Here is a 23,302-nt window from a genome sequence, read left to right as displayed (position 1 = left end):
ATCAGCCAGTTCCATGGGCAGAGACACCTCCCACAGCGCTCCATTCAGCCTTAGCAAAGCATTTAGTTCCAGCCTTATTGGAGCATCTCTTTAGTTCCAGCTCAGCAGATCACCAGCCCTCCCCTCATCATCTGCACGGGGCATCATTGGGGTTTGGAGCACAACCCAACACTGGCTGAGCTGCAAGCACCCAACAGCACAACTTGTACCCAGTTAATACCCAGAATGAGCATCAGGTCCAGACACAGCACGGGCTGGGTTCTCTGCTGCTCCCGGGTCAGAACCAGCACTACTGGGGACCATGGAATGTGGCTCAGCTCCACACTCCCATTGGTCCCAGGGGGTTTAGTTCTGCCTCTGCAGCATCCCTGTTAGGACAGTGGGAGGTGACTGAGATCTGGCTGCCCACAGGAGCCTCTGCAGCTCCCCTGCTCCATCCCACCCTCCCAGTGGAGCCTCCCGTGGCCCCGCTCAGCCCACGTTGTCCCCACATCTGCCCCCTCAGCACCTCCAGCTCCGCTGAGGGCAGCAGGATGAGGCCACACCACGAGCAGCCTCCCCTTTAGGGCCACATCCAGGCTGAAATCAAGGAGCAGCGATCCGATGTGACCAGCAGAAAGCTGTTCCTCCCACAGCCCCTTCCCACGGAGCGGATGACTAACGGAGACATCCCTCTCACACAGCTCCGTGCAGGAGGGGACCGGGGTGCAGGCTCAGCACCGCAGCACGTGAGGAGGAGTTTATGCTGATGTGTAAAATGTGCTTGTTCAGACCTCCTGAAGCAAAAGGGGCTAATTCCCCCTCTAGGGCTGGCAGGAGAGAGCTCTCGGGTGTTATCATCCAATGGATGGATGACAGCGGATAAAGGAGTTTCCTGGGAGATGCCTTGGGAGAGCAAGGGCTGGACCGTGGCTTTTCAGGATCGGCAGACGAGGACTGGAACAGATTCCATCCCAACTGTGACTGAGCTGCGAGTCTGAGCGAGGATCAGCGCATGGGCTGCTGCTGGGATGGAATTACTCAAGCCCAGGGACCAGAGCCAGCCCCAAGCATGTGGGTTGCACAATCACAGAGTAACAGTGGTTTGGGTGGGAAGGGAGCTTAAAGCTCATCCAGCTCCAACCCCTGCCACGGGCAGGGACCCCTTGCACTGGAGCAGGATGCTCCAAGCCCCTGTGTCCAACCTGGCCTTGAGCACTGCCAGGGATGGGGCAGCCACAGCTTCTCTGGGCACCCTGGGCCAGCGCCTCAGCACCCTCACAGGGAAGAGCTTCTGCCTAAGAGCTCAGCTCAGTCTCCCCTCGGGCAGGTTAAAGCCATTCCCCTTGGCCTGTCCCTGCATCCCTTGTCCCAAGCCCCTCTCCAGGTTTCCTGCAGCCCCTTCAGGCACTGGAGCTGCTCTGAGCTCTCCCCTTCAGGAGCCTTCTCCTCTCCAGGCTGCCCCAGCCCAGCTCTCTCAGCCTGGCTCCAGAGCAGAGCTGCTCCAGCCCTCGCAGCAGCTCCGTGGCCTCCTCTGGCCTCGCTCCAGCAGCTCCAGGTCCCTCTGGTGCTGGTGCCCCAGAGCCGGATGCAGGATGCAGGGGGGGTCTCACAGAGCACAGCAGAGGGGCAGGATCCTCCCCGTTCCCCGCTGCTCCCTCTCTGGGGGTGCTCCCAGCACACGGGGACCGGGTCCTGCTCGCTCTCAGCCCCGATCGGGAGCGGGGACGACATCCGGACAAATCGCGACTCCACTTGGACCAGAGCTCCTCAGCCGGGGGGCGGGACGGGGGCCACCAGGACCACGGGGACCATCGGGATCCCCGGGACCACCGGGATCACCATTGGGATAACCGGGATCACCACCGGGATCACCGGCACCGCCGCCGCCCCGCGCGCACCTGCCTCCCGCGGGGAGCCGCGCATGTGGAGCGCACCACCGCGCCCCGGGACGCGGGGGGGGGCCGGCGGCCAGAGCGGGCATGTTTACACGGGGGCCGAGGGGGGCGGCATCAGCGCCGTTCCCCCCCCATCACCGCTCCCCCCCCCCGGTCCGTTCCACACACACACACCCCCCCGGCACGAATGGTCTGTTCCTCGCGCTCTATTTAACCCGCGCCGCTGCCGCACCGCCGGCCCCAGCCCCGACACCGGCGGCGCGCTCGGTGCGACCGGAGGCTCCGCGCTGCGGCTCGGCGCGGGCACCGCCACCGCCGCCACGATGCTGCCCCTCGGCCTCCTGCTGCTCCTCGCCTGCTGCGGTGCCGCCCGGGGAAACCTCTCCCGCGACGGTGAGTGCGGGACCGGGCACCGGCGGGACCCCCGCATCGCTCCCCGCCGCACCGAGCGACAGGTTGCGGGCGGCGGCGCCGTTATGTGGGTCACGGCGCGCCGGGACCCGGCAGGTGCCGCCCGCCCCGCTCCCGGCGGGGGTTGTGGGGGGGGGCTCCCGGTGGGGCTCAAGGTCACGGCGGCGCCGGTGCTGCCCCCCCGGGTCCCCCCATCCCCGCGCACCGCCCGGGGCGGGGCCGGGGCGGCGGAAGGTTCCAGACAGGCCCCGGCGGGCGGCGGCGCGGGTGGAGCCGGAGGGGGGGGGCGGCGGCGGCGGGCGGAGGTGCCCCGGGGGGGTCCGGCCGCATCCCGCGGGGGTGGCGGGGGCGCGGGATGGAGCCCCCCGGGTCCCCCCGGTACTGCCCGGAGGGAGCCCCCCCCCACCCCGGTGTCCGCTCTCCATCCCGCCGAGATGCCCGTTGCATCCATCCCGGCATCCATCCGGTTGATTGCACACACGGGGCTCGCTGGAGACAAAGGGTGTTTACCCGCTGTACGGCACCGCGGGCGAGGCAGCCGGTAACGGCGAATGTCATTTTGGGGAGAGCTCGGTAGCGGCAGCAGCCGGTTCTCCATCACGGTCCAGCTCCGGAGCCGCGATTCCGGGTGCGCTGCCCATGATCCAATTGCCGGGAATGTGTTTGGATGAGGAGCAGGTCGCAGGGAGCGGCAGCAGCGTCTGTGTTTTGGTGGTGGGGGGGGGGGTGTTGCAGTGGGAAAGGGTCCAGCCGCTGTCTGAGCCCCTGCCTGTGGCTTGCTGGAAGCAGGGAGGCAATTCCAGCTTGGGAATGGGCTTCCCAGGGCTGCTGGGGTGGATGGAGCGTGCCGCGATGGATGAGGGGTCCAAGCCCCATCACTGTGCTGGAGGAGGTGGCTGTCACGGGCAGAGCTGCTCTGGGGGCTGGTGCTGCTCCATGGCTGCGTTCCCATCCACGAATCCCAGGATTTATTCTGGTTCTGGCCACGTAACCTCCCACAGGAGCCCGAAAGAGTCACAGCGTGTGTGGGTGCTGCCCGGCCCCACGGCGCGGGGACAGCACCAGGGGGATGCTCAGCACGGGGGTCCCCCGGGTGCTGCGTTAGGAGGGGCGGCCGTGACCTGGAGCCGTGTGGTCCTGGGGCAGGACACAGCCTGGATGATGACACTGCAGGATTTCTGCCTGCTGCTGGGGCCCAGCCCTGGCCATGAGCTGCCCGGTTCTCCATGCCCAACACAGGCAGACCCCACAAAGCCTTTGGGAGCAGAGGGGATGGATGGATGGAAGATGCTTGAGAAGCTGCTGGTGTGTCTCAATGGTCAGTGCCCCTCAGCGTGGCATTCCAGCTGGGACAGCCGCTCCACGGCACCCTTCCCAAAGCAGGGATGGAGAAATCATCTCCCTTCCTTGGAGAACGCTCCTCCAGTGCTCCAGATTCCAGAGCTTCCACCATAGCGGAGCTCCTGGGAGTCTCCCGGGTGCTGGAAGCTGGTGCCTCCCCCCTGGGCTGTGTGTGCTTGGCTGGGGTTGTGCTGCTGTCAGCAGATTTCTCCGTGTTTGGGTTGCGTGCGTGGTTGTTCTTGCGCCGAGGATTATTCCCCCTATGGAGTTATTCCCCTCCGGAGTTGTGTAACCCCTTTGTTTGAACAGTGCCCGACTGTTGTCCCATGGGAAGCCACCGTGTGCCAGAACCTGGCTTCTCGGGGCTGTTTCTGCCTGTGCTGGGTGGCAGCCTCACCCCGCCGTGGGGAGCTGAGCCCCGGTCTCACTGTACCAGGGCTGCTCCGCTCATCGCTTGCGTTGCTCCTGCTGGGAGAAGCCTCAGTGTTGAAGGTCCTGGGGCTGCTCTGTGTCTGGAGATGCTTTGGCTCATTGGGTGCCTTGTGCCCCATGTCCCTGTTGGCTGAGGATGCTCCAGAGACCACCTTGAGATGGAACCAGGTGGGATGAGCTCCTTGGTACTTGCAGGGAAGGCAGGTTCAGGCTGGCCCCATCCCAAAAGGTGGCTTCATCTCTGAAGCTGGTGGAGGTGCTTGGTCAGAGCATGCAGGAGGAGCTTTCTCTGTCCTGTGCTTCCAGATGGTGTCCTTCCAGTAAGGAATCATCTGCCCTGTGTGGGAGCACAGGGAGAGGTTTGGGGTCCCGCAGGATTCCCCCATCTCTGGCATTAGAGCAGATGATGGTCCCATAGTCCTGAAGCTCTGAGGAGATGTCAGCTCTGGTCCTGTGGGAATCTGTGACCTCCAGCCCATGGCATCAGTGGGACGAGCCCTGGCGTGCAGGGAACACTTCATTCCATGTGGCCCCAGAGCTCTCCATAGGCCTTGGAGCAGGGAGCAGGGACCCCGGGGTGAGGTGCAGGCGTTGCTCCATGGCCTCATCCTAGGTGATGGATCAGGTGCCCATGGGAAGCAAGGGATGATCCCAGGATGAGGATGTCGACCAGAGCAGAGCATCCAGCCCAGGGTGAGCGGGAGCCACTGGCACAACGCATTAGGCTCAACAGGGAACACTGGATTTGAAGACAATGCATGGGATCAAGTGGTGATCCCGCCGCATACCCAGACAGTGAAGGATGTGCTGGCACCACTGCCGGGGAGCAGGGATTCTGCCGCTGTCCTGAGCATGGGCTTGGCATTTGGCTGCTGAGGACAGGGGGGGTTTGCTGGGAGCTTCCTGGTTGGAGGAGGAGGAATTCCCAACAGACCTAAATCACCAGCCCAAGTGTGGGCACCATCCTTATCTGGATGGAGATGCAGGGAAGCGCCCAGGATTCCCTGCTTGGGAGGTCTCCTGCCTGCTGGATGCTGCCTCTTCTCCCTCTGCCTGGAATTCTCGCCTTCCAGAGGTGTTGGGATTGCCGGAGTAACTGGAGGCGTCTGCATCTGGGTGCTCACACCAACGTTACCGCTTGGTTTCACTGGGCCTTGTTCAGCCTGGCTTTACCCCATCCATGGTGCCACCCGGGTGAGGAGGCGCCTTTGGGGTGGTGGTCTCGGAGCTTGGTGTGATGCTCCGATGGATCCGTGTCCTTCTCGATCTGTGTGGCACAGCGGGGGCTGCTCCCTGTGCCGGTGCCTGGTTCGGTACCGCCGGTGCCTGGTTTGGTACCACCGGTGCCTTGTCTCCATGTGAGCCCTTCTGCAGGCTCCTTCCCCAGCCCCGGCCTCGCCACCGGCCGCTGATTGAGCGGCACAGATTGAGCTGCCTCCTCCATGGGGCCTCGGGGGCGATGCCAGCCCTGTCACAGCCCCGGAGTCAGATGCATCGGATCCTCCTCCTCTCCATTACTGGGTCAGCTCAGCTTGAACCATCTGGTCCAGTTCTCTCCCCTCTGCTCTTGGCCAGGGCCCCGCAGCCGTGGAGCGAAGCGGCAGCATCACCTCCACCTCCCCTTCATCACGCAGCAATGGAGGGGGTGCAAATCCCCTCCTGCCCCAGCGCCTCCATCCCCCTTCCAGGGCAGGTTGGGAATCTCCAGCCTGGAATAGTGGGTCTGAGCCCCATGGCAGGGGGTTGGAACTGGATGAGCTTTAAGGTCCTTTCCAACCCAGACCCTTCTGTGATCCTATGGAATGGGGCTCTCCCTCCCGCTCTGGAAGAGCTCCCACATTCCCCCCAGGCTGTGTGGTCCCCCCCGCGACAGGGGGATGGATTGGAGCCAGGCTGGGCTCGGATGCAGTGATGCTCTGTTGTGTTTGGGATGCCAGCAGCACTAAACACAGCCGGGGCTGCCTCAAGCGAGCAGGCGGGATGCAGGGAAGCGGAGATGCGTGCCGAGGGATGGGCAGGGATGTGTTTCACCATTCCAGTCACCTGCCTGGCGTCACGCTCTGCCTCCAGTGTGATGCTGAGGGTACCGGCTCCCGCTGCCCGGGGCCTGCAGTGGCATCGGCTCTAACATGGATGGTGGCATCTTTCCTGGTGACCCTGTTGCTGTGAGATCTTCCCCTTGGTGCTGCAGGGACCTGCCTCTTCCTCAGGTGATGCTCCAGGCCAGGCTCCACCTCCTCTTCTTCACCTTAAACACTTCAAGCAGTGGATTTACTGGCGAGCCCCATGCAGGGCCTTAGCTTCAGACCAAAGCTTTGTGGCTGCTTCCAGGCCTCCGTTTCCAGGGAAGAGCAGGAACAGGTTGTGCTGATGGCTGCCCCATCCCTGGCAGTGTTTAGAGCCAGGCTGGACACAGGGGCTTGGAGCAAGCTGCTCCAGTGGAAGGGGTCCCTGCCCGTGGCAGGGGGTTGGAACTGGGTGAGCTTTAAGGTCCCTTCCAACACAAACCATTCCAGGTTTCTGGACTGAGTGGCTGCAGGCAGATGCTGTGCAGGAGCCGGGATCCGTTCCTCACACAGGGCTGGTGGTACCAGAAGACAGGGATGGCTGAGACCCCATGGCCCTATGAGGAGCTGTTTCCCAGAGGTGGGATGTGTTTGGTGGTGTCCGTGCCTGGTGCTCCTTTCTGTGCCATCGCTCCATCTCCCAGCCTGATGTGGAAGCCATGGGGAGAGATGGTCCTGGTGGGTCTTCAAACCCCTTCACCCTGAGCACGCAGACACAGGTCAGCATCGCGGTGCTTCCCGAGGGGGGTTTGTCTCCCATCTCCCCAGCTTTGGGTCCTGGCTTTTGGGTTTCCTCTCCTTGGGATGCTGGAGATGTCACCTGCAAACAGGACAGACCCTGCAACCACAGCGATGACCTGGTGGGGCACAGCCAGTGCTGAGAGCGCTTCCCATCGGGCATCCATTGGGATACGGGGACTCCCAGGACTGGAAGTCACCTGGAAGACCAGAGCAGAGCTGAGCCTGTATCCTCACCCCTTGAAAGGCCTCTTCCCTCCCATCATTGCAGGAAGCCAGGAGGAGGCATGGATGCGCGGTGCCCATGGATGCGCGGTGCCCATGGATGCGCGGTGCCCTCGGATGGGAGCTGCCGGGGCTTCCCCATGTCCTGCTCCCATTACAAACACCCTTCGCAGCCTCACGTTGCCTCCTTGGGCAGAGCTCTGGAGCGTTCGGATGCCTCCAAAGCACGGAGCGACATTCCAGGGCATGGGAAGCAATGGCTCCCGCGACGCCTCGCTGGGCAGCGGGAGAGCCTTAAACCAGATCTGTCAAAGCAAAGAGCCGGTTCCCTTGGCAACAGCCGTGCTGGAGATTGGCCTTGGGCTGGGAGTGAAGGAACAGGCTCCATAGAGGAGTTATCAGCTGTTTGCTGTCAAACAGGAGGGTCAGCCCTGCCCATCGCCCGCCTGAGCCGCTGCTCCTTCCCATGGGAAGCAGCCCCCTTTGCGGATGGATTTGATGCTGGGGATGGATGGGCCAGAACTGGGCTTTCCCCCTCCTCATCCCTGCCCAAGGGCTTGGAGCTTTGGCTTTTGGCTGGTGGGGGTGGCTGCTTCCTCCCATCCATGGCTCGGGAGCACCGGGATTCCCTGCCGGAGCCCCCAGACCCGTGTGAATGAGCAAACCCGGAGCGGAGCCGCTGCCAACGCTGCTGGGGGTCCCCAGCTCCCATCCCAGCAATGGGGCTGATCCTGCCCCGGAGCACTGGGACAGGGTGGGGGTGTGAGGAGGAGGATGGGGACGGAGCATCCTGGGATCCAGCAGCAGCACTTGGAGCCAGCCTCTCCTCTCCTTGCTGCTGATGGGTTGCAAGGTGCTGGCCCCAAGCAGCTCAGGCTTTGGGCATGCCCATGGGCAGGGTCTGGCAGGGGTGATGGTGTTCCTGAGCTCTGGAATCACCCGGGCTCGGGTCCTGGTGCCCTTTGGAGCAGGACCCGGCTGCAGGAGCTGCAATGGGGTGGTGGAGGCTGTGACCAAAGCATCTTGTGTGGCCTTAAGGAGAACCTCCCATGCCCTGGGGCTGTGATGGGGAGCTGGGTCCTTGCGCTTTGCCCTTCCCTGGAGCACGCTGAGGGATGCGTCCGGAGAGAGGATCCCAGCTCCATGTGTGCGGATGGGAGCTGGGTTTTGATATGGACACGCACAGCCCCAACCTGTGCCAGCGTCTCAGCACCCTCACAGGGAAGGGTGCTGGGGGTGCTGCCGGAGGCTCCGTGGTTCCCAGAGGGATGAATCCTGTGCCTGAGGCTGGATTCCAAAGGCAGCCATGGAGGGAAGAGGAGGACGGAGCAGATGCACCGAAACAAGAGCAGGTTTTTCCCTCTCTAACAAAATCTGGAGCGAGTCTGGTGAGGAGGAGCTGGAAGTTGGGCTCTGGGTATCCCAGGCTGTGGAATTGCAGCTCATCTGCTGCAGCAGATGTCAGAGCCCATGTGGATGGGTTTGGAACCCACCTTGGCCGGGCTGCTCCGTGTGGCAGGATGTGGCTGGGAGCGGGGCTGTGCAGCTCATGTGGAGGGAAGGATTCCCTCGCCTTGGAAAATGTCTGTCAACAGGGAAAGGTTGAGATCTTTGTGCTGGAGCCAGGCTGAAGAGGAGGAGGAAAGGGACAAGAGGGGTTTGGGCTGTGGGTCAATGGCATTGGAGGGGTTTGAGCTTGGGGGGTGTCTTTTGGGGCTGCTTCTGCCCCACAGAAATGCTTTTGCAGCCCTCTGAGGGGCTCGGGATGGATGTGCCCAAGTGGATCCTGCCTGGAAGCGCCTTCTCCAGCCTTTGGCAGCCCTCGGTGAGCCCTTTGCCCCGCTGAGGTTGGTGTGGATGCACCATGGAGGCTGCGATGCTGCTGCTTCCTGCCTCCCTGAGGATGCTCCAGGTGATGAAACAGCTCCTGGAAGGCAGAAGGGATGTCAAAGCCCCTGGAGATGCGGTGCTGCAGGAGGTGTTTGTGTCTGTGTAGGAGCTTGGGTGGCCCCTGGCACAGCAGGGGCAGCAGCTCTGTGCTGGCAGTGGGCAGATGGTACCCAAGTGTCCAGCACATCCCAGGCTCACAGGGGCTGGATTAACCCTTGTGCCAGGAAGAGCTGGAAGCGTTCACTGCAGCCGGGTTTCCAGAGCATCCTTGTGCCCCCGGGATGCTGCTGGAACCCGGGGTGATGGCTCCGAGTCCAGAGGAGGAGGCCACGGAGCTGCTGCAGGGGCTGGAGCAGCTCCCATAGGAGCCAGGCTGAGAGAGCTGGGCTGGGGCAGCCTGGAGAGGAGAAGGCTCCTGAAGGGGAGACCTGAGAGCAGCTCCAGTGCCTAAAGGGGCTGCAGGAAACCTGGAGAGGGGCTTGGGACAAGGGATGCAGGGACAGGACAAGGGGAATGGCTTTAACCTGCCCGAGGGGAGACTGAGATGAGCTCTTAGGCAGAAGCTCTTCCCTGTGAGGGTGCTGAGGCGCTGGCCCAGGGTGCCCAGAGAAGCTGTGGCTGCCCCATCCCTGGCAGTGCTCAAGGCCAGGTTGGACACAGGGGCTCTGAGCATCCTGCTCCAGTGGAAGGGGTCCCTGCTGTGGCTTTGGATGAGCTTTAAGGTCCCTTCAACCCAAACCGTGCCATGGTTCCGTCTCACTCCGTTGAGCCTCTCCCCATACCCGAGTGATGCCGGTGCTGGTGCTGTTAAGGGCTGGGGCCTGCTCTGGGTGGGTTTTGCTGTCCTCAGCTGACGTTGGAGCGCTCGCAGTGGGGACAACAGCGACTCGCAGCAGCCTCATCCCAGCATTGCAGCCGGAGCAGGACAAAGGCTTCGTTAACCAAGTGGAACCGGGATAACGGCGCCGGTCCAGGGAGCCCAGGGTGGGACGTGCAGGGATGTGTCCCCATGGCCTCACATCAACCCCAGGCAGGGGAGAGCAGCAGAGCTTCACCCTGGGGGTGCCTTTAATCCCAATTGGAAGCATCTCTGGTAGTGGTGGCTGCTGGGAGCGGGCAGAGAGGGATCCATCTCATTCCCAGCCCTGGTTTTCCTGGAGCTGGATGTCCCTGGGAAGCCCCGGCAGCCTCATCCCCCTCCAAACCCTCTTCGCTCCATCCTGCTCCCTGTGGGAATTCACATTAGGAGTGGAAGAAAGTGTTTCCATTCACCATTCCAAGCGGGAAATGGGCTGGAGCCGCTTCCACCCCTCTCCTGGTAGGTGGCAGTGGGAAGCAGGGCTGTGACATCCGGCTGCATGGGCAGCATCCCGCAGGGTGCTGAGGCCATGTCCCTGCCTAAATAGGAGGGAGATGATGTGAAGCCCTTGACCCCTGAGTGCAGAGCAATGGGCAGCAGTGTCCATGCTCTGTCCTTGTCCATGGCTGGAGCTGGATGAGGATGGAGCACAGCGGAGCCTGTGTCCCCCTTGTCCCTGCAGCTCCGCTCGCTGGCACATCCCCTGTCCCGGAATAGTTGGCCTTGGGGGATACCTGATCCCGGGGCTGCTCTTCCCTGCCCTTGGGCTGCCGGAGCCTCTGAGGAGCTGGAAGGAAGGAAGGACAATTCCTTAGGTGAGGAAGCACGGCCCAATGTGAGCAATAGCACATCCCCTTAGGAATGACAGAGAGCAGGCCATGGGCTGTGTCCCAGTGGATTTCAATGGACCATGGATGCTCTTCCTGGAGGTGGCCAATGGAGCATCCCAAGGTGTGGGGTGCTGGTGGGAGCCCCAGTTTGCTGCTGCTGCTGGGGGGCTGGGGCAGAGCTTCCCGCATCCCAGGGTGCTTCCTGGTGTATCCCTGCTCCCGCCTGGATCCGCTCATGCCTGGTGGGTACCAACCAGCCTCCTGCATCTGAAGTGGGGCCAGACTGAGTGGGAAAGCAGGGCTGGTGCGTGCCTGAGAGCAGGTCCCTGTTGTCCCCTGCTCCCTTTATCCCTGCTCCCTTTATCCCTGCTCCCTTTATCCCTGCTCCCTTTGTCCCTGCTCCCTTTGTCCCCTCCATGCTGCCACCCAGAGCAGCTGAACCAGGGTGACGCCATTCCCTGCCCCAGCCAGGCCATCCAAGGCTTGGGATCAGCTGGAAAACGCCTTTGTCCCAAGCAAGCTGGAGCCCTCCGTGTCCCAGGGGCTTGGTGCCTGTTCCTTCCCTTGGGTGCTCGATGATCCTGGTGGATCCAGGCCCCCTCTCATTCATCCCTTCTGTGTCCAGAGAGCCAGCCCACGACGTCGGATGAGACCGTGGTGGCCGGTGGTACCGTGGTCCTCAAGTGCCAAGTGGAGGATCCCGATGACTCCTCGCTGCAATGGTCCAACCCTGCCCAGCAGACCCTCTACTTCGGGGAGAAACGAGGTACAGTTGGGAGTTGGGATGGGAGAGGGGGCAGCTTTGGGACCATGGGGCAGAGCGGTGGTGATGGCGCTGAGGGTGATGCTCACGCTGCTTCCCACCTCCATTGATGCCACGTGAGCTGGAGGGGGGCTGTGGTACCCAGCCTCTCAGTCACCCCTTGTCGCTTTGCCCCAGCCCTGAGGGATAACAGGATCCAGCTGGAGAAATCCACCCCCAACGAGCTGACCATCAGCATCAGCGACGTGGTGCTGTCGGATGAGGGGGAATACACGTGCTCCCTCTTCACCATGCCCGTGCGGACCGCCAAGGCCCTGGTCACTGTGTTGGGTAAGGCTACTGCCCATGGCCTGCATCCCCTGCTGCCCATCCCCTGCTGCCCATCCCCTGCTGCCCATCCCCTGCTGCCCATCCCCTGCTGCCCATCCCCTGCTGCCCATCCCCTGCTGCCCATGGCCTGCATCCCCTGCTGCCCATCCCCTGCTGCCCATCCCCTGCGTCCCCTGCCTGCAGCCTGCTGCCTGTCCCTTGCACCTTTTGCTCCCCATCCCCTGCCTGCAGCCTGCTGCCCATCCCCTGCCTGCAGCCTGCTGCCCGTCCCCTGCCTGCAGCCTGCTGCCCGTCCCCTGCCTGCAGCCTGCTGCCCGTCCCCTGCCTGCAGCCTGCTGCCCGTCCCCTGCCTGCAGCCTGCTGCCCGTCCCCTGCCTGCAGCCTGCTGCCCGTCCCCTGCCTGCAGCCTGCTGCCCGTCCCCTGCCTGCAGCCTGCTGCCCGTCCCCTGCCTGCAGCCTGCTGCCCGTCCCCTGCCTGCAGCCTGCTGCCCGTCCCCTGCCTGCAGCCTGCTGCCCATCCCCTGCCTGCAGCCTGCTGCCCATGCAGCCCTTCCTCTGCGCTGCTCCACATCCCTCACCGCGCTCCCCGGCTCCGGTGTCGTTCCCCATCCGGCAGCACTCACACAACCCCCCCCTCCCCGCTGTGCTCCCGCCCCAGGAGTCCCGCAGAAGCCGCAGATCTTCGGGCACGAGCAGCCCATCGACGAGGAGAAGCTGGCGCGTTTGACCTGCCGCTCCTCGGGCAGCAAGCCCGCGGCACAGCTCCGCTGGAGGAAGGGCAACAAGGAGCTCAAAGGTGGGTGCCCAAACCTCTGCGGGCACCATTGGGCACCATGGACCCCGCCGGTGCCGTGCGCCAAGGGATGCTCCCCGTCAGCATCACCCGCATCCCTCAGCTCTGATCCTCCCCTGTCCCCCTGCCTGCAGACGAGGGCACCGAGGTGGTGGAGGATCCCAATGGGAAGACCTTCACCGTGAGCAGCCGTGTGGAATTCCGGGTCACCAAGGAGGACAACGAGGCCGAGGTGACCTGCACCGTGGACCACGAGTCGCTGCAGAACGCAGAGAGGTCCACCACGCAGAAGCTGCAGGTTCACTGTACGTGGCGGGGGGGAAAGGGAAGGGGACAGGAGATGGGATGGGAGGGATAGGTGGAAGAGCCTCAGCATCGCCACGGCTCAGCACCGTCGCGTACATGGACGTGCAGTTGTCATGCATGGGGGTCCCTGCATGGTGTGGGGCAGGGTTTTGGGATGCTAGTGGGTCCATGCCCTGTGTGGGGCAGGGTTTTGGGGTGCTGGCTGGTCCCTGCAGCCCATAGAGCTGGGTTCTGGGGTGCTGGTGGGTCCATGTGCCATATGGAGCAGGGTTTTGGGATGCCAGTGGGTCCGTGCCTTGTGTGGAACAGGGTTTTGGGGTGCTGGTGGGGTCCGTGTGCTGCATGGAGCAAGGTTTTGGGGTGCTGACTGGTCCCTGCAGCCCATGGAGCAGGGTTTTGGGGTGCTGGCTGGTCCATGCCCTGTGTGGGGCAGGGTTTTGGGGTGCTGGCCCCTGACGCTGCCTCTCCTCCATCCGCAGACAAGCCGACAGCGAAGATCGAGCCGCATCCGCAGTACCCGCGGGAGGGCGAGAAGCTGCAGCTGCAGTGCGACGGGCAGGGCAACCCCATGTAAGGACCCCCCTGCCCCTTGCTCGGCCCCATCAGCTCCTCCTCCTGCTGCTGGGTCCCTAAAGCAGCCTCAAGGTGTTGGAGGTGGCACCGGGCGTGCTCAGGGCTGGGCTGAGCCCCTGTGCTCTCCCTGGAGCAGCGGATCCATCCCAGCTTGTCTTAACTGGGATGTTTCATGGGATCATAAACTGGTCTGGGTTGGAAGGGAGCTTAAAGCTCATCTAAAGCCACAGCAGGGACCCCTTCCACTGGAGCAGGATGCTCCAAGCCCCTGTGTCCAACCTGGCCTTGAGCACTGCCAGGGATGGGGCAGCCACAGCTTCTCTGGGCACCCTGGGCCAGCGCCTCAGCACCCTCACAGGGAAGAGCTTCTGCCTAAGAGCTCATCTCAGTCTCCCCTCGGGCAGGTTAAAGCCATTCCCCTTGGCCTGTCCCTGCATCCCTTGTCCCAAGCCCCTCTCCAGGTTTCCTGCAGCCCCTTTAGGCACTGGGGCTGCTCTGAGCTCTCCCCTTCAGGAGCCTCATGGAGCTGTTTCCCTCCTGTTTAAGTCCCCCCCCACCTCCCCTGCCCAGCCCAAGGCTCTGCCCCAGCCCTGGGGCCGGTTCCTCACCCTGATCCCACCCCGCAGCCCCCAGGAATTCCTATGGGAGAAGGAGGGCAGCGACGCTCCCCTGCAGCTGAGCTCCGACAGCGTCCTCATCTTCCCCTTCCTCAACAAGAGCGACAGCGGCACCTACGTGTGCACGGCCACCAGCTCCATGGGCAGCGTCGTGGCCAAGTACAACCTGGACGTCAGCGGTAAGCGGGGCCGGCTGCGTGTCCCCCCTGTGGGATGCAAGGTTGGATGCAGGGAGGGATGCAGGGAGGGATGGATGGATGCAGGGATGGATGAATGGATGCAGGGATGGATGCAGGAAGGGAGGGATGGATGGATGCAGGAAGGGAGGGATGGATGGATGCAGGGAGGGAGGGATGGATGGATGGATGCAGGGAGGGATGAATGGATGGATGGATGCAGGGAGGGAGAGATGGATGGATGCAGGGAGGGATGAATGGATGGATGGATGCAGGGAGGGATGAATGGATGCAGGGAGGGATGAATGGATGCAGGGATGCAGGGAGGGATGAATGGATGAATGGATGCAGGGAGGGATGAATGGATGCAGGGAGGGATGAATGGATGCAGGGAGGGATGAATGGATGCAGGGATGCAGGGAGGGATGAATGGATGCAGGGATGCAGGGAGGGATGAATGGATGCAGGGATGCAGGGAGGGATGAATGGATGCAGGGATGCAGGGAGGGATGAATGGATGCAGGGAGGGATGCAGGAAGGGATGAATGGATGCAGGGAGGGATGGATGGATGGATGAATGGATGCAGGGATGGATGGATGGATGGATGAATGGATGCAGGGAGGGAGGGATGGATGGATGCAGGGAGGGATGAATGGATGGATGGATGCAGGGAGGGATGGATGGATGCAGGGATGCAGGGAGGGATGAATGGATGCAGGGATGGATGCAGGGAGGGATGAATGGATGCAAGGATGGATGCAGGGAGGGATGAATGGATGGATGGATGCAGGGAGGGATGAATGGATGCAGGGAGGGATGCAGGGATGCAAGGATGGATGCAGGGAGGGATGGATGGATGGATGCAGGGATGCGGGTGCGTGTGTGCAGCTCAGTCCCTGCTGCCTCTGCTGGGGAATGGGAGCAGAGGCATTGGGGGATCTGCTGCAGACCGGAGCCTCTGGGACAGGAGCAGAGGCTGCTGCAGCTCCCGAGCCGTTGTGTGATGCCTCCACGAGCCAAAGAGCATTCCCAGCCAGCTCCAAAGCACGAGGTGCCCTGGCAGCCCTGTCCCGTGCTCCCTGAGCTGCTGCTTGCGTTGCATCCCGTGTTCCTGGCGTGTTGCATCCCGTGTTCCTGGCGTGTTGCATCCCGTGTTCCTGGCGTGTTGCATCCCGTGATCCTGCATGGGAAAGGGCTCGATGCTGTCCCCGCACCACCTCCCCCTGCCCTGCCTGTGCTCTGCCACCGTGTCCTTGTGTCCTGCTGTGTCTGAGCTCCGTGTGCTGCCCTTGGAGCAGGGCTGCTGGTGGCACCAGCCCCTCGCCGAGCAGGTCCCTGTTTCCCTGTGGATTTGGCCTTGGATTTAGGGTTCTCCTCTTTTTGCCATCTCTCTTCTCTCTACCAGCCTTGGACTTTCCATCTTCCAGCTCTCCTACATGCTCCAGCTCTTCCCTTTCCCATGCCATTCCCTCCCCTCCTGTGCTGGGCACCCTCAGCATCCCTCCCATCCCGTGTGGCTGGGGCAGAGGCAGCGCATGGCAGCAGTGGCACCCAAGTCCCTCTGTCCTGTTCCTCCATCACCTCCGTGCCCCCCCCATCCCTGTGGGTCTGAGCTCTGTGCAGGGACCAGTTTTGTGCTGCCGAGGGCTCTCAGCACCTATTCATGGGCTCAGCACCATCCGCAGGCCCGTGGCAGCCAGGACTCCAGCATCCCTCACCCACTGGGTGTCCCAGCAGACGAGCTCCACGTTGAGGCTCCGTCCCCTTCCCAAATTCTCCCTCTTTTGCCCATCACTGGAGCATCCGGATGCTTCCCAACCTCGGCAGGCCCAGGCAGGAGGGTCCCATGGGGCAGTGACCAGGGGATGCTGGCAGGGCAGGAGATGGGATGATGCTCACAGCAGGAGATGAGGAGCAGGACCCATGGCCAAGGAAGGGGGGCCAGAAGGAGCCCCTGAGGCTGGGCTCTGTTCCCCCCCGGGGTTGATTCGTGTCCCTGTGTTCTTGTCCTCCCCAGATCTTCCCCAGCTCCCCACCCCACACGTTCACTCCACTCCGGGCCCTTCCCAGCCCATCTCTCATGCTTCCATGGCCACCGCTTCATCCTTCACTCCAGCTCCCATCCAAGGTACCGTAAGCTCCTTTTCTGTCTCTTTACGGACGCCAGAAGCTCCATAGGAGGACAGGGACCCACTCACACCCCGGGGGCTGCTCTGTGCTCTGTGTGTGGGAGCTCTGCAGCGGGGTCCTGGCTGCCCGTGAGCTTTGTGTCCATGTGAAGCGTTGTCCCTGTGTCCTGTTTATCCCACCCCGTCCTGTCCGAGTGCTTCTGTGGCTCCATCCCCTCCCTGAGCTGATGGGCACAAGGAGAGAGGCATGGACGGAGGATTTGTCCCTAATGCAGGATCCCAGGACTTGGGGTGCAGCGCGCGCCGTCCATGGGCAAATCCCAACCCGGAGGTACCCTGGGCTGCGCAGAGCATGGTCCCGGTGCTGCCGCCAGGCAAAGGGATGGGGTTTCCCATCGCAGCTCATCCAGAGCCAGCACCGGTGGCCTTCGCTTTTCCCCTCCTCACTTCCCCGCTGCCTCCTTCCCTTCCCACCCTCCCTCCTTTGCCCTGGTGCGTGTCAGGATGGGGCCGTGCGGGCGCTGAGCCGGTGCCGCAGCATCTCCCCCTCTCTCTTCTCTCCCCCTTTGCCGTGGGGCAGACGCCAGCCCCGTGCCCTCGACCTCCAGCACGTACCACGCGGTGATCGGCGGCGTCGTGGCCGTCATCGTCTTCCTCCTGCTCAGCCTCCTCATCGTCCTGGGCCACTACCTGATCAGACACAAAGGTACCGAGCGCGTGGGGCCGCAGCCCCACACATGGGGTAGGGCAGGGGTGAAGGGGGCAGCTCCGCATCCCAACAACGTGATCCGGAGCCTTCCTGGGCTCCCTGTGCCCGCGGTGGCACCAGCACCAGCGTGGAGATAACCCAGCGAGGCCTTGGAGCTGGGGAACACCAGGTCCTGCCCTGTTCCTCCATCTCTCCTTCACGGCTTGGTACCCCCCACCGTGCCCTCCCCCTCCATCCTTTGCCTTCCTCCTTCCCCTCCACCACTTCCATGTCCCCATCCCTGGACTTTTCCATCCGCCCGGCAGGTATGTGCATAAGACACGGGGAGACGGTCACATCCAGACACCGGCCAAAGGCAGCAGAGGTGATGTGTGAGTAAGAGCCCCCCACCCTGCCCTCGAGCCCGGCCCCTTGCCGCCGGAGCGCTCTGCATTCCGTAGGGAACACAGGGATCGGGCGGGAGCAGAGAGCGGGGAGGGCAGGAGAGGCAGCTTCACCTCCTGGCTCGGGATGACAGCGAAAGCCTCGAGCTCCATCCCCAGCTCGCCTCATCCCAGTGACTTTTCCATTGCAGGCCAAACCCAAAGGACTTCCCCATCACTTCCATTGTCCAGCCCTGGGGCTCTGCCCCTCTCCCCTGCTTTGTGTTGGGAGCGGGGTGACAGCAGCCCCCCCCCCCGTGACACCAAACTCCTTGTGTGTGTCCCCCCCAGGCACATACCTGACCCACGAGGCCAAGGGCTCGGATGATGCCCCGGATGCCGACACCGCCATCATCAACGCGGAGGGCGGGCAGGCGGGCGGCGATGACAAGAAGGAGTATTTCATCTAGGGCTGAGCGGGACCGAGCGAGCCATGGAGCCACCGATGGCGACGGAAACCAGAGCACGACCCTAACCCATTGCACCCCCTGCACTGCCCCTGGCGCCCGGCACAGCCCCGGGTTGAGGGATGCGGGACAAGGGAGCCCAGGAGCCACCGGCCTGAGCCGCGCCGCTGATGCTTGAACTTGTTCCAAGCCCTGGTTTCCAGGAGCGGCGGCCCCGGCCCCGCTCGCTTGCTTTGCGCCTCCATCCCCGTGAGTGAGCGATTCCCCTCCCTCCTTCGGACCTTTGCTTTGGTTTCGTGGCTGCTCTTTTGCTTTGGGCCCTCGGGTGGGAGCCGGGGCTGGGGTCGATGTCGCTCTTTCCTTTGTTTCGTTCCAGTTTGGTTTCTTTGAGGTATCCAAGGATAAAATCAGCCCCGGGCTCAGGGCAGCCCCCGGGTCACCAGCGCTCGCCCATCCGGAGCCGGGATCCCGGTGTTCCCTCCCGGATGCGGCTGCTGCGTGGCGGTGGGATGGGAATGGGGGCATCGCCACCGCCGGGAGGGGACCCCAGGCCCCTGCCCTGATTTTATCCTTGGTGGTTCTTGTCCAACAGTGTCCATATGGGAGGAAGCTGTCCTCGTGTGGAGCGTGTGTGAAGGGGGATGAGCTTCCAGGGTGGGATGCGCTGAGCCCCCGGAGAGACTGGGAGCTGCTGGGATTTGCAGCTCCCCGGTCCCACCCCAGCGGGAGGGGGGAGGGAGGAGCTTTGGGGGCGAATCCAGAGGAAAAAGGGCCCCAACTTTATACCGAGTCCATTCGGAACCATCTATTCCAAGGTCGATTCACAACCATCTATTGAGATGTTCAGTGCAGGAGGCCACCGGCTGAGTGCTGGGCCCGCGGGAGCTGAGCTGGACCTGACCAGGGTGGCACAAGGGCAAGGAGAAGGGGCTCCGATCCTGGAGCATCCCCTTCCCACCCTGTCCCCCTTCCCGGGTGGATGGGAGCCTGGAAAAGGCCGTTTCCCTCCTGGCTCCAAACGAAACACCCGGTTTAGTGTCCCCAGGGGTCTCTGGGGGGGGGGGGGTTCAACCTCCTCCTTCCTCTTCACTGTCTCTTCCAAGGCAAATCCAAGCAGCTTTTCCGGCCCTCCTCTTGATCCCCAGATCGTGGGCTCATGTGCTCCAGCATCCAAGGAGCCAGGTCTTGGCGCTCTCCTTTGGGATGAGGTTCTCAGCTTCCCGGGATCGCAGCATCTCTTGGTCTGGACCCAAGGGGAGCTGCCCATTGGTTGGGTGCCCCTTTGTTTTCGGGTGGGCTGGAGGAGGAGAGTCCTTTGGGAACCCTTGGTGGATGGTGACCTCGCCTTGGAGGTAGAGGAAGAGCTCCCATCCTCTGCCATGGGGCAGGGTCTCCGTGGGTACCAGTTTTCCATGGGGAGCATCGCTCCCAACCAGACCCCACGAGCACGTGGCAGGAGGAGGACTCCCATGGGGAAGCCATTGTGGAAGGAGCAGGGTTGGAGGAGGAGGCTCAAGGGGGGGTGAAGGAGTTGATGGTGTTTGCAGCCTGTGTGGGGACAGGATGAGGCTTTGTTGGGTGTCAGGAGCACCGAGCACATATGAGCGTGTGGCCCAGTCCTTGGCTGAAGGTCTCCCAACGTCTGCTATTTAAATACACGTCATTCCTTCAAATCCAAACACGAGAATGTGATTCCAAGTGGAGTTGAATCAAGTCTACATGCTGTAGATGATGTGAAGAAAGCCCCAGCCTGGGGCTCTGGGTGGGAAGGGGGTAACTGCTCCTAAGGGCAGGAAGGTGGGAGCTGAGGACAGGGAGGTTTGTGCCCCTTTGAGGCTGCGGCTGCTGGTCCAGGGCTCAATCCAGTCGGGATTTGGTCTCTTGGAGGTGTTTTATGGTCCAGGATGGAGCCAGCAGAGGCAGGACCCACCAGCAATGGATGGGCCGGGTGATGCCCATTGTCCTGCTGTGGCGAGAGCAGGAGCCAAAGGGCTTTGGAGGATGGAAGGGACCAGCAGCGAGGGGTGATGGAGCCCTGTGGTGCGTGTGAGGGTGACGTTGACACCAGGTCACCCATGTGGGGACACGGCCACGGGGACACATCGGGGTGCGAGGTGACGGAGAAGCCACTTTGTGAGTGGTTGAATGGATTATGGCAAGCGTGAGGTGTGGTGGTGAGCACACCATGTCACGATAGGGGGTATGGCACAATGGGTGCCAGTTGTGAGCACATCAGGGTGATGGGTACCCCCTGTGCTGGTCCAGTTGTAGGTGGGACATGGGGTCCAGGAGGGGCTGGTCCACCTTGTCCTAAGCCCAAGAGGTGACGTGCGCCAAGGAGGGGGTGAGGACCTTGATGCCCCTATGGGGGTGACAGCACCCGGTGTCACCGTGGGGAGGGGACACCCTCCCTGCCATTGCCACCGGGGCCACCTCGTTGCCCGCACACATTGGCTTCCAGCCCCATGGCCACCCTGTGCCCATCACCAGGACATCGGAGCTGGGGCTGCGAGTGGATGGAGGAGGATGCAGCCGGGATGTGGCGGCTCCAGCTCGGCTCCGGCCGCTTCCCACCGGCACTGAACTCTCAATAGACACGAAAGCCATATTTGTAGGGAGCTCTGGAGACGCCGTGGGGCGGCAGCGGGACGGGGCAGAGGACGGGCTGTGTCGTTGTGCTGTGTTCGACGTGTATGTACATAAGGGGAGCCGAGGGACGTCGATGTGACTTTATAACCTTTTAATATCCTGTGCTAATCTCGGAAAATAATCCTATAAATATATCTGGATTACACACACGGACCTGCCTGCGCCTCCGGCTCTGCCTGCGCCCACCATGGGGGGGGCACCGGGACGGGGACAGAGTTCAGCACCCAAAGCAGGGTCTGGGCCCAGCCTCATGCACCCCTTTAACCCCAAATCGGACCTTTTCCTGCTCCCAAATCACCCCTGTCAGCCCCAGCGCCCTCAGGGATGTTCCCACTATGGTTGAGGATGTTCCCGCCATGGTTGAGGATGTTCCCACCATGGATGAGGATGCTCCCACCATGGATGTGGATGTTCCCACCATGGATGTGGATGTTCCCGCTATGGTTAAGGATGTTCCCACCATGGATGCGGATGTTCCTGCTATGGTTGAGGATGGTCTCACCATGCACGGTGGCCACCACCCTCCTTCCAAGCCACATTTGCCGCTGCTGTTGCAGCCGCAGGACCCCGTGCTTCACCCCCAGTGATCCCATAGGATCCCATTGGAGCATCCCGAGAAGGAGCAGCAGATTTCCACGCCATCCCCTCTCCTCCCTGCGCTGACACCCGGCACGCTCCGGGCCGGCAGCCGGAGCATCCGCACGTCCCATCCACACAATTCCTGCCGAGCTGGAGGTGTTCTGCCAAGAAGCCGTTGTTTCCTGCTCCTGCCTCCCCGTCCCACTGCGGTGCCTTCCCGGCAGCGGGGCCCCCCTTCCTCCGGGCCCTGGCAGCGGGAATTGCCTGCCCGGCGCGGCCGCTCTTATCTCCTGCCCGCAGCCATCACCTCCCTGCGGCGGGAGGAGCCGGCGGGAGAGCGCTCGGAGCCGGTGCTGCGGAGCCCTCACCGGACCCCCCCGAGCTGGAGCTGTCCCAGGACCCCCATCATGGGCAACTGCATCCCGGTGGTGAGTGCACGCGGCTCCATGGGCACATCCCGGCTTGCTGGATGCGGGAGAGGAGCAAGCAGGGGCGGGCTCCCCGCAGCGTGGCCCTCGCTGATAAGTCCCTGCTCGGATCCCGTGGCACCGGTGGGGGCACATCGGGATCCATGCCATCCACAGAGCCCCAGCCTCCTGGAGAGCAGGAATTCCCTGCTGGACCTAATGGAGCTCATGGGCAACTTCTCCTCCTATGATGATGATGATGATGATGGCAACGAGACCTCTCTGGACTACGGGGCCGCTCCGTGCCATAACCAGTACTGCCCCTTCTTCCAGCGCGTGGCTCCCCCGTTCCTGGCTGTCACCAGCGCCATGGCCGTGCTGGGCACCGCGGCGCTGCTGCTGGCACTGGCCAAGCGGCCCCAGTGGCCGCAGAGCCGGGCGCTGGTGGCGCAGTTGGCCATGGGGACGGGGCTGTTCGCCGCGGTGCTGCCGGCCGTGGCGCTGGGCATCGGGCAGGGCTGGCGGCTGGGCACGGCGCTGTGCCGGCTCATGCACCTCGTCTGGTACTGGAGCCTCTTCGCCCAGGGGCTCCTGGTGGCCTCCGGCTCCTGCGGCCGCTTCTGGTGCCGTTGGGATGCGCGGAGCCGGCGCTTGGCCGTGGCCGTGTGGGCTCTGGCGCTGCTCTTGGCGACGCCGGGGGCTCTCACCAGCGGCACCGCGGCGGTGCCGGAGCCGAGCTGCCTCCGGCGCAGCGTGGACCTCGTGTCCCCGGTGAACCTCCTGCACCTCGGCCTCTGCCTCTGCCTCTTCCTGCTGCTGCCGGTGGCAGTGCCCGCGGCCGCGCTGGCCGTGCCGCGGTGGAGGGCGCAATGGGCGCCGGACCTGGCCGCCAGCTGGGTGTTCCTGGCGCTGTGGGTGCCGCACGGCGCGGCGCTGGCCACGGAGCTGCTCCTGCACAGCCGGGTCCTGCCGCAGACCTGCGGCACCTTCCAGCACTTCGACTACGCGCTGGGGCTGAGCGAGGCGCTGGGGCTGCTGCACTGCTGGATGGGGCCCGCCGCGGTGCTGCTGGCTGCCCGGCTCTGCCGTGCCGGCACCGGTACCGGCCCCTCGCCCCACAGCATCACTCCTGCCCCATAGGCAACGCTCTCCCAGGCCTCAGGGAGCTGCTGCATCCCAGCCTTGGTGCCCATCTCCATCCCCTGCCCCACTGCTTGGGGATGGGCACCCCCATTCGCTCCACAGGCATCGCCCTGGGGTGCCTCAAGCACCATCCCAAGGCCTCGGGGGCACTCATGGGGAGGGTTCGATGTGAAGCGATGGGGGGGGTTTCCTTCTTTCCCGACAAGTTGGGATGAGCCCCATGCTGGGAATTGCATCCAATATATACATGTGCTGGAGGCGCTGCCAAGCTCAGTTAATGACCGGGGCTGGGGGGCACCGGGGGTGACATTCGCCTCCGGAATGCCGAAGGACGGGAAGCGGGAGGCGTGTGCTGCAGGAAAAGCTCATTATGGAGTTCCATGCCCATAATGAAGGTTATACCCAGCGCTGGCCGGAGCCCATGCGGAGCAGCCACGTGCGGTCACAAGGCAGATGGAATGGGAGCGGATGGAGGGCACGGGGGGGTTGTTCTGGTGCCGATGGCTCCAGCCTTGGGCTCCATCCCTTTGTCCCCGGGGATAGGATGGGAGCACGGAGGTGAAGCCCCTCAGGGCCCAGCTCCAGGGCTGCCCCGTGCAGGCGGGTGACCCGGGGCCCCGTGACAGTGT

The 23,302-nt window shown here is 63.3% G+C and overlaps 2 protein-coding genes across 2 annotated transcripts; both read left to right on the top strand.

Annotated features, from left to right (window-relative positions):
* Positions 1–2,200: 2,200 nt before the first annotated feature.
* CADM3 (cell adhesion molecule 3) lies at positions 2,201–17,898 on the top strand (the record flags this gene model as incomplete). Its single annotated transcript, XM_080635084.1, has 11 exons — positions 2,201–2,270; positions 11,295–11,435; positions 11,610–11,762; positions 12,421–12,558; positions 12,690–12,860; positions 13,341–13,431; positions 14,061–14,230; positions 16,246–16,356; positions 16,938–17,063; positions 17,372–17,437; positions 17,780–17,898. The coding sequence occupies 11 exons, from the start codon at positions 2,201–2,203 to the stop codon at positions 17,896–17,898; spliced, it is 1,356 nt and encodes a 451-aa protein (XP_080491210.1).
* Positions 17,899–21,451: 3,553 nt separating this feature from the next.
* Positions 21,452–22,817, top strand: ACKR1 (atypical chemokine receptor 1 (Duffy blood group)). Its single transcript, XM_080635021.1, has 2 exons — positions 21,452–21,551; positions 21,708–22,817. The coding sequence occupies exons 1-2, from the start codon at positions 21,531–21,533 to the stop codon at positions 22,668–22,670; spliced, it is 984 nt and encodes a 327-aa protein (XP_080491147.1). The 5' UTR covers positions 21,452–21,530; the 3' UTR covers positions 22,671–22,817.
* Positions 22,818–23,302: the final 485 nt, after the last annotated feature.

Source organism: Psittacula echo (assembly GCF_963264785.1).
Source record: "Psittacula echo genome assembly, chromosome: 26".
NCBI classification, from domain to species: Eukaryota; Metazoa; Chordata; class Aves; order Psittaciformes; family Psittacidae; genus Psittacula; species Psittacula echo.
The sequence above is the reverse complement of the archived record's forward strand: the minus strand, read 5'-3'. Positions and strand labels throughout refer to the sequence as shown.

Coding starts and splice junctions, on each gene's coding strand:
- ACKR1 (XM_080635021.1), top strand. CDS start 21,531: ATGGGCAACTGCATCCCGGTG. Junction 21,552..21,707: donor TGGGCAACTGCATCCCGGTG/GTGAGTGCACGC, acceptor TGCCATCCACAG/AGCCCCAGCCTCCTGGAGAG.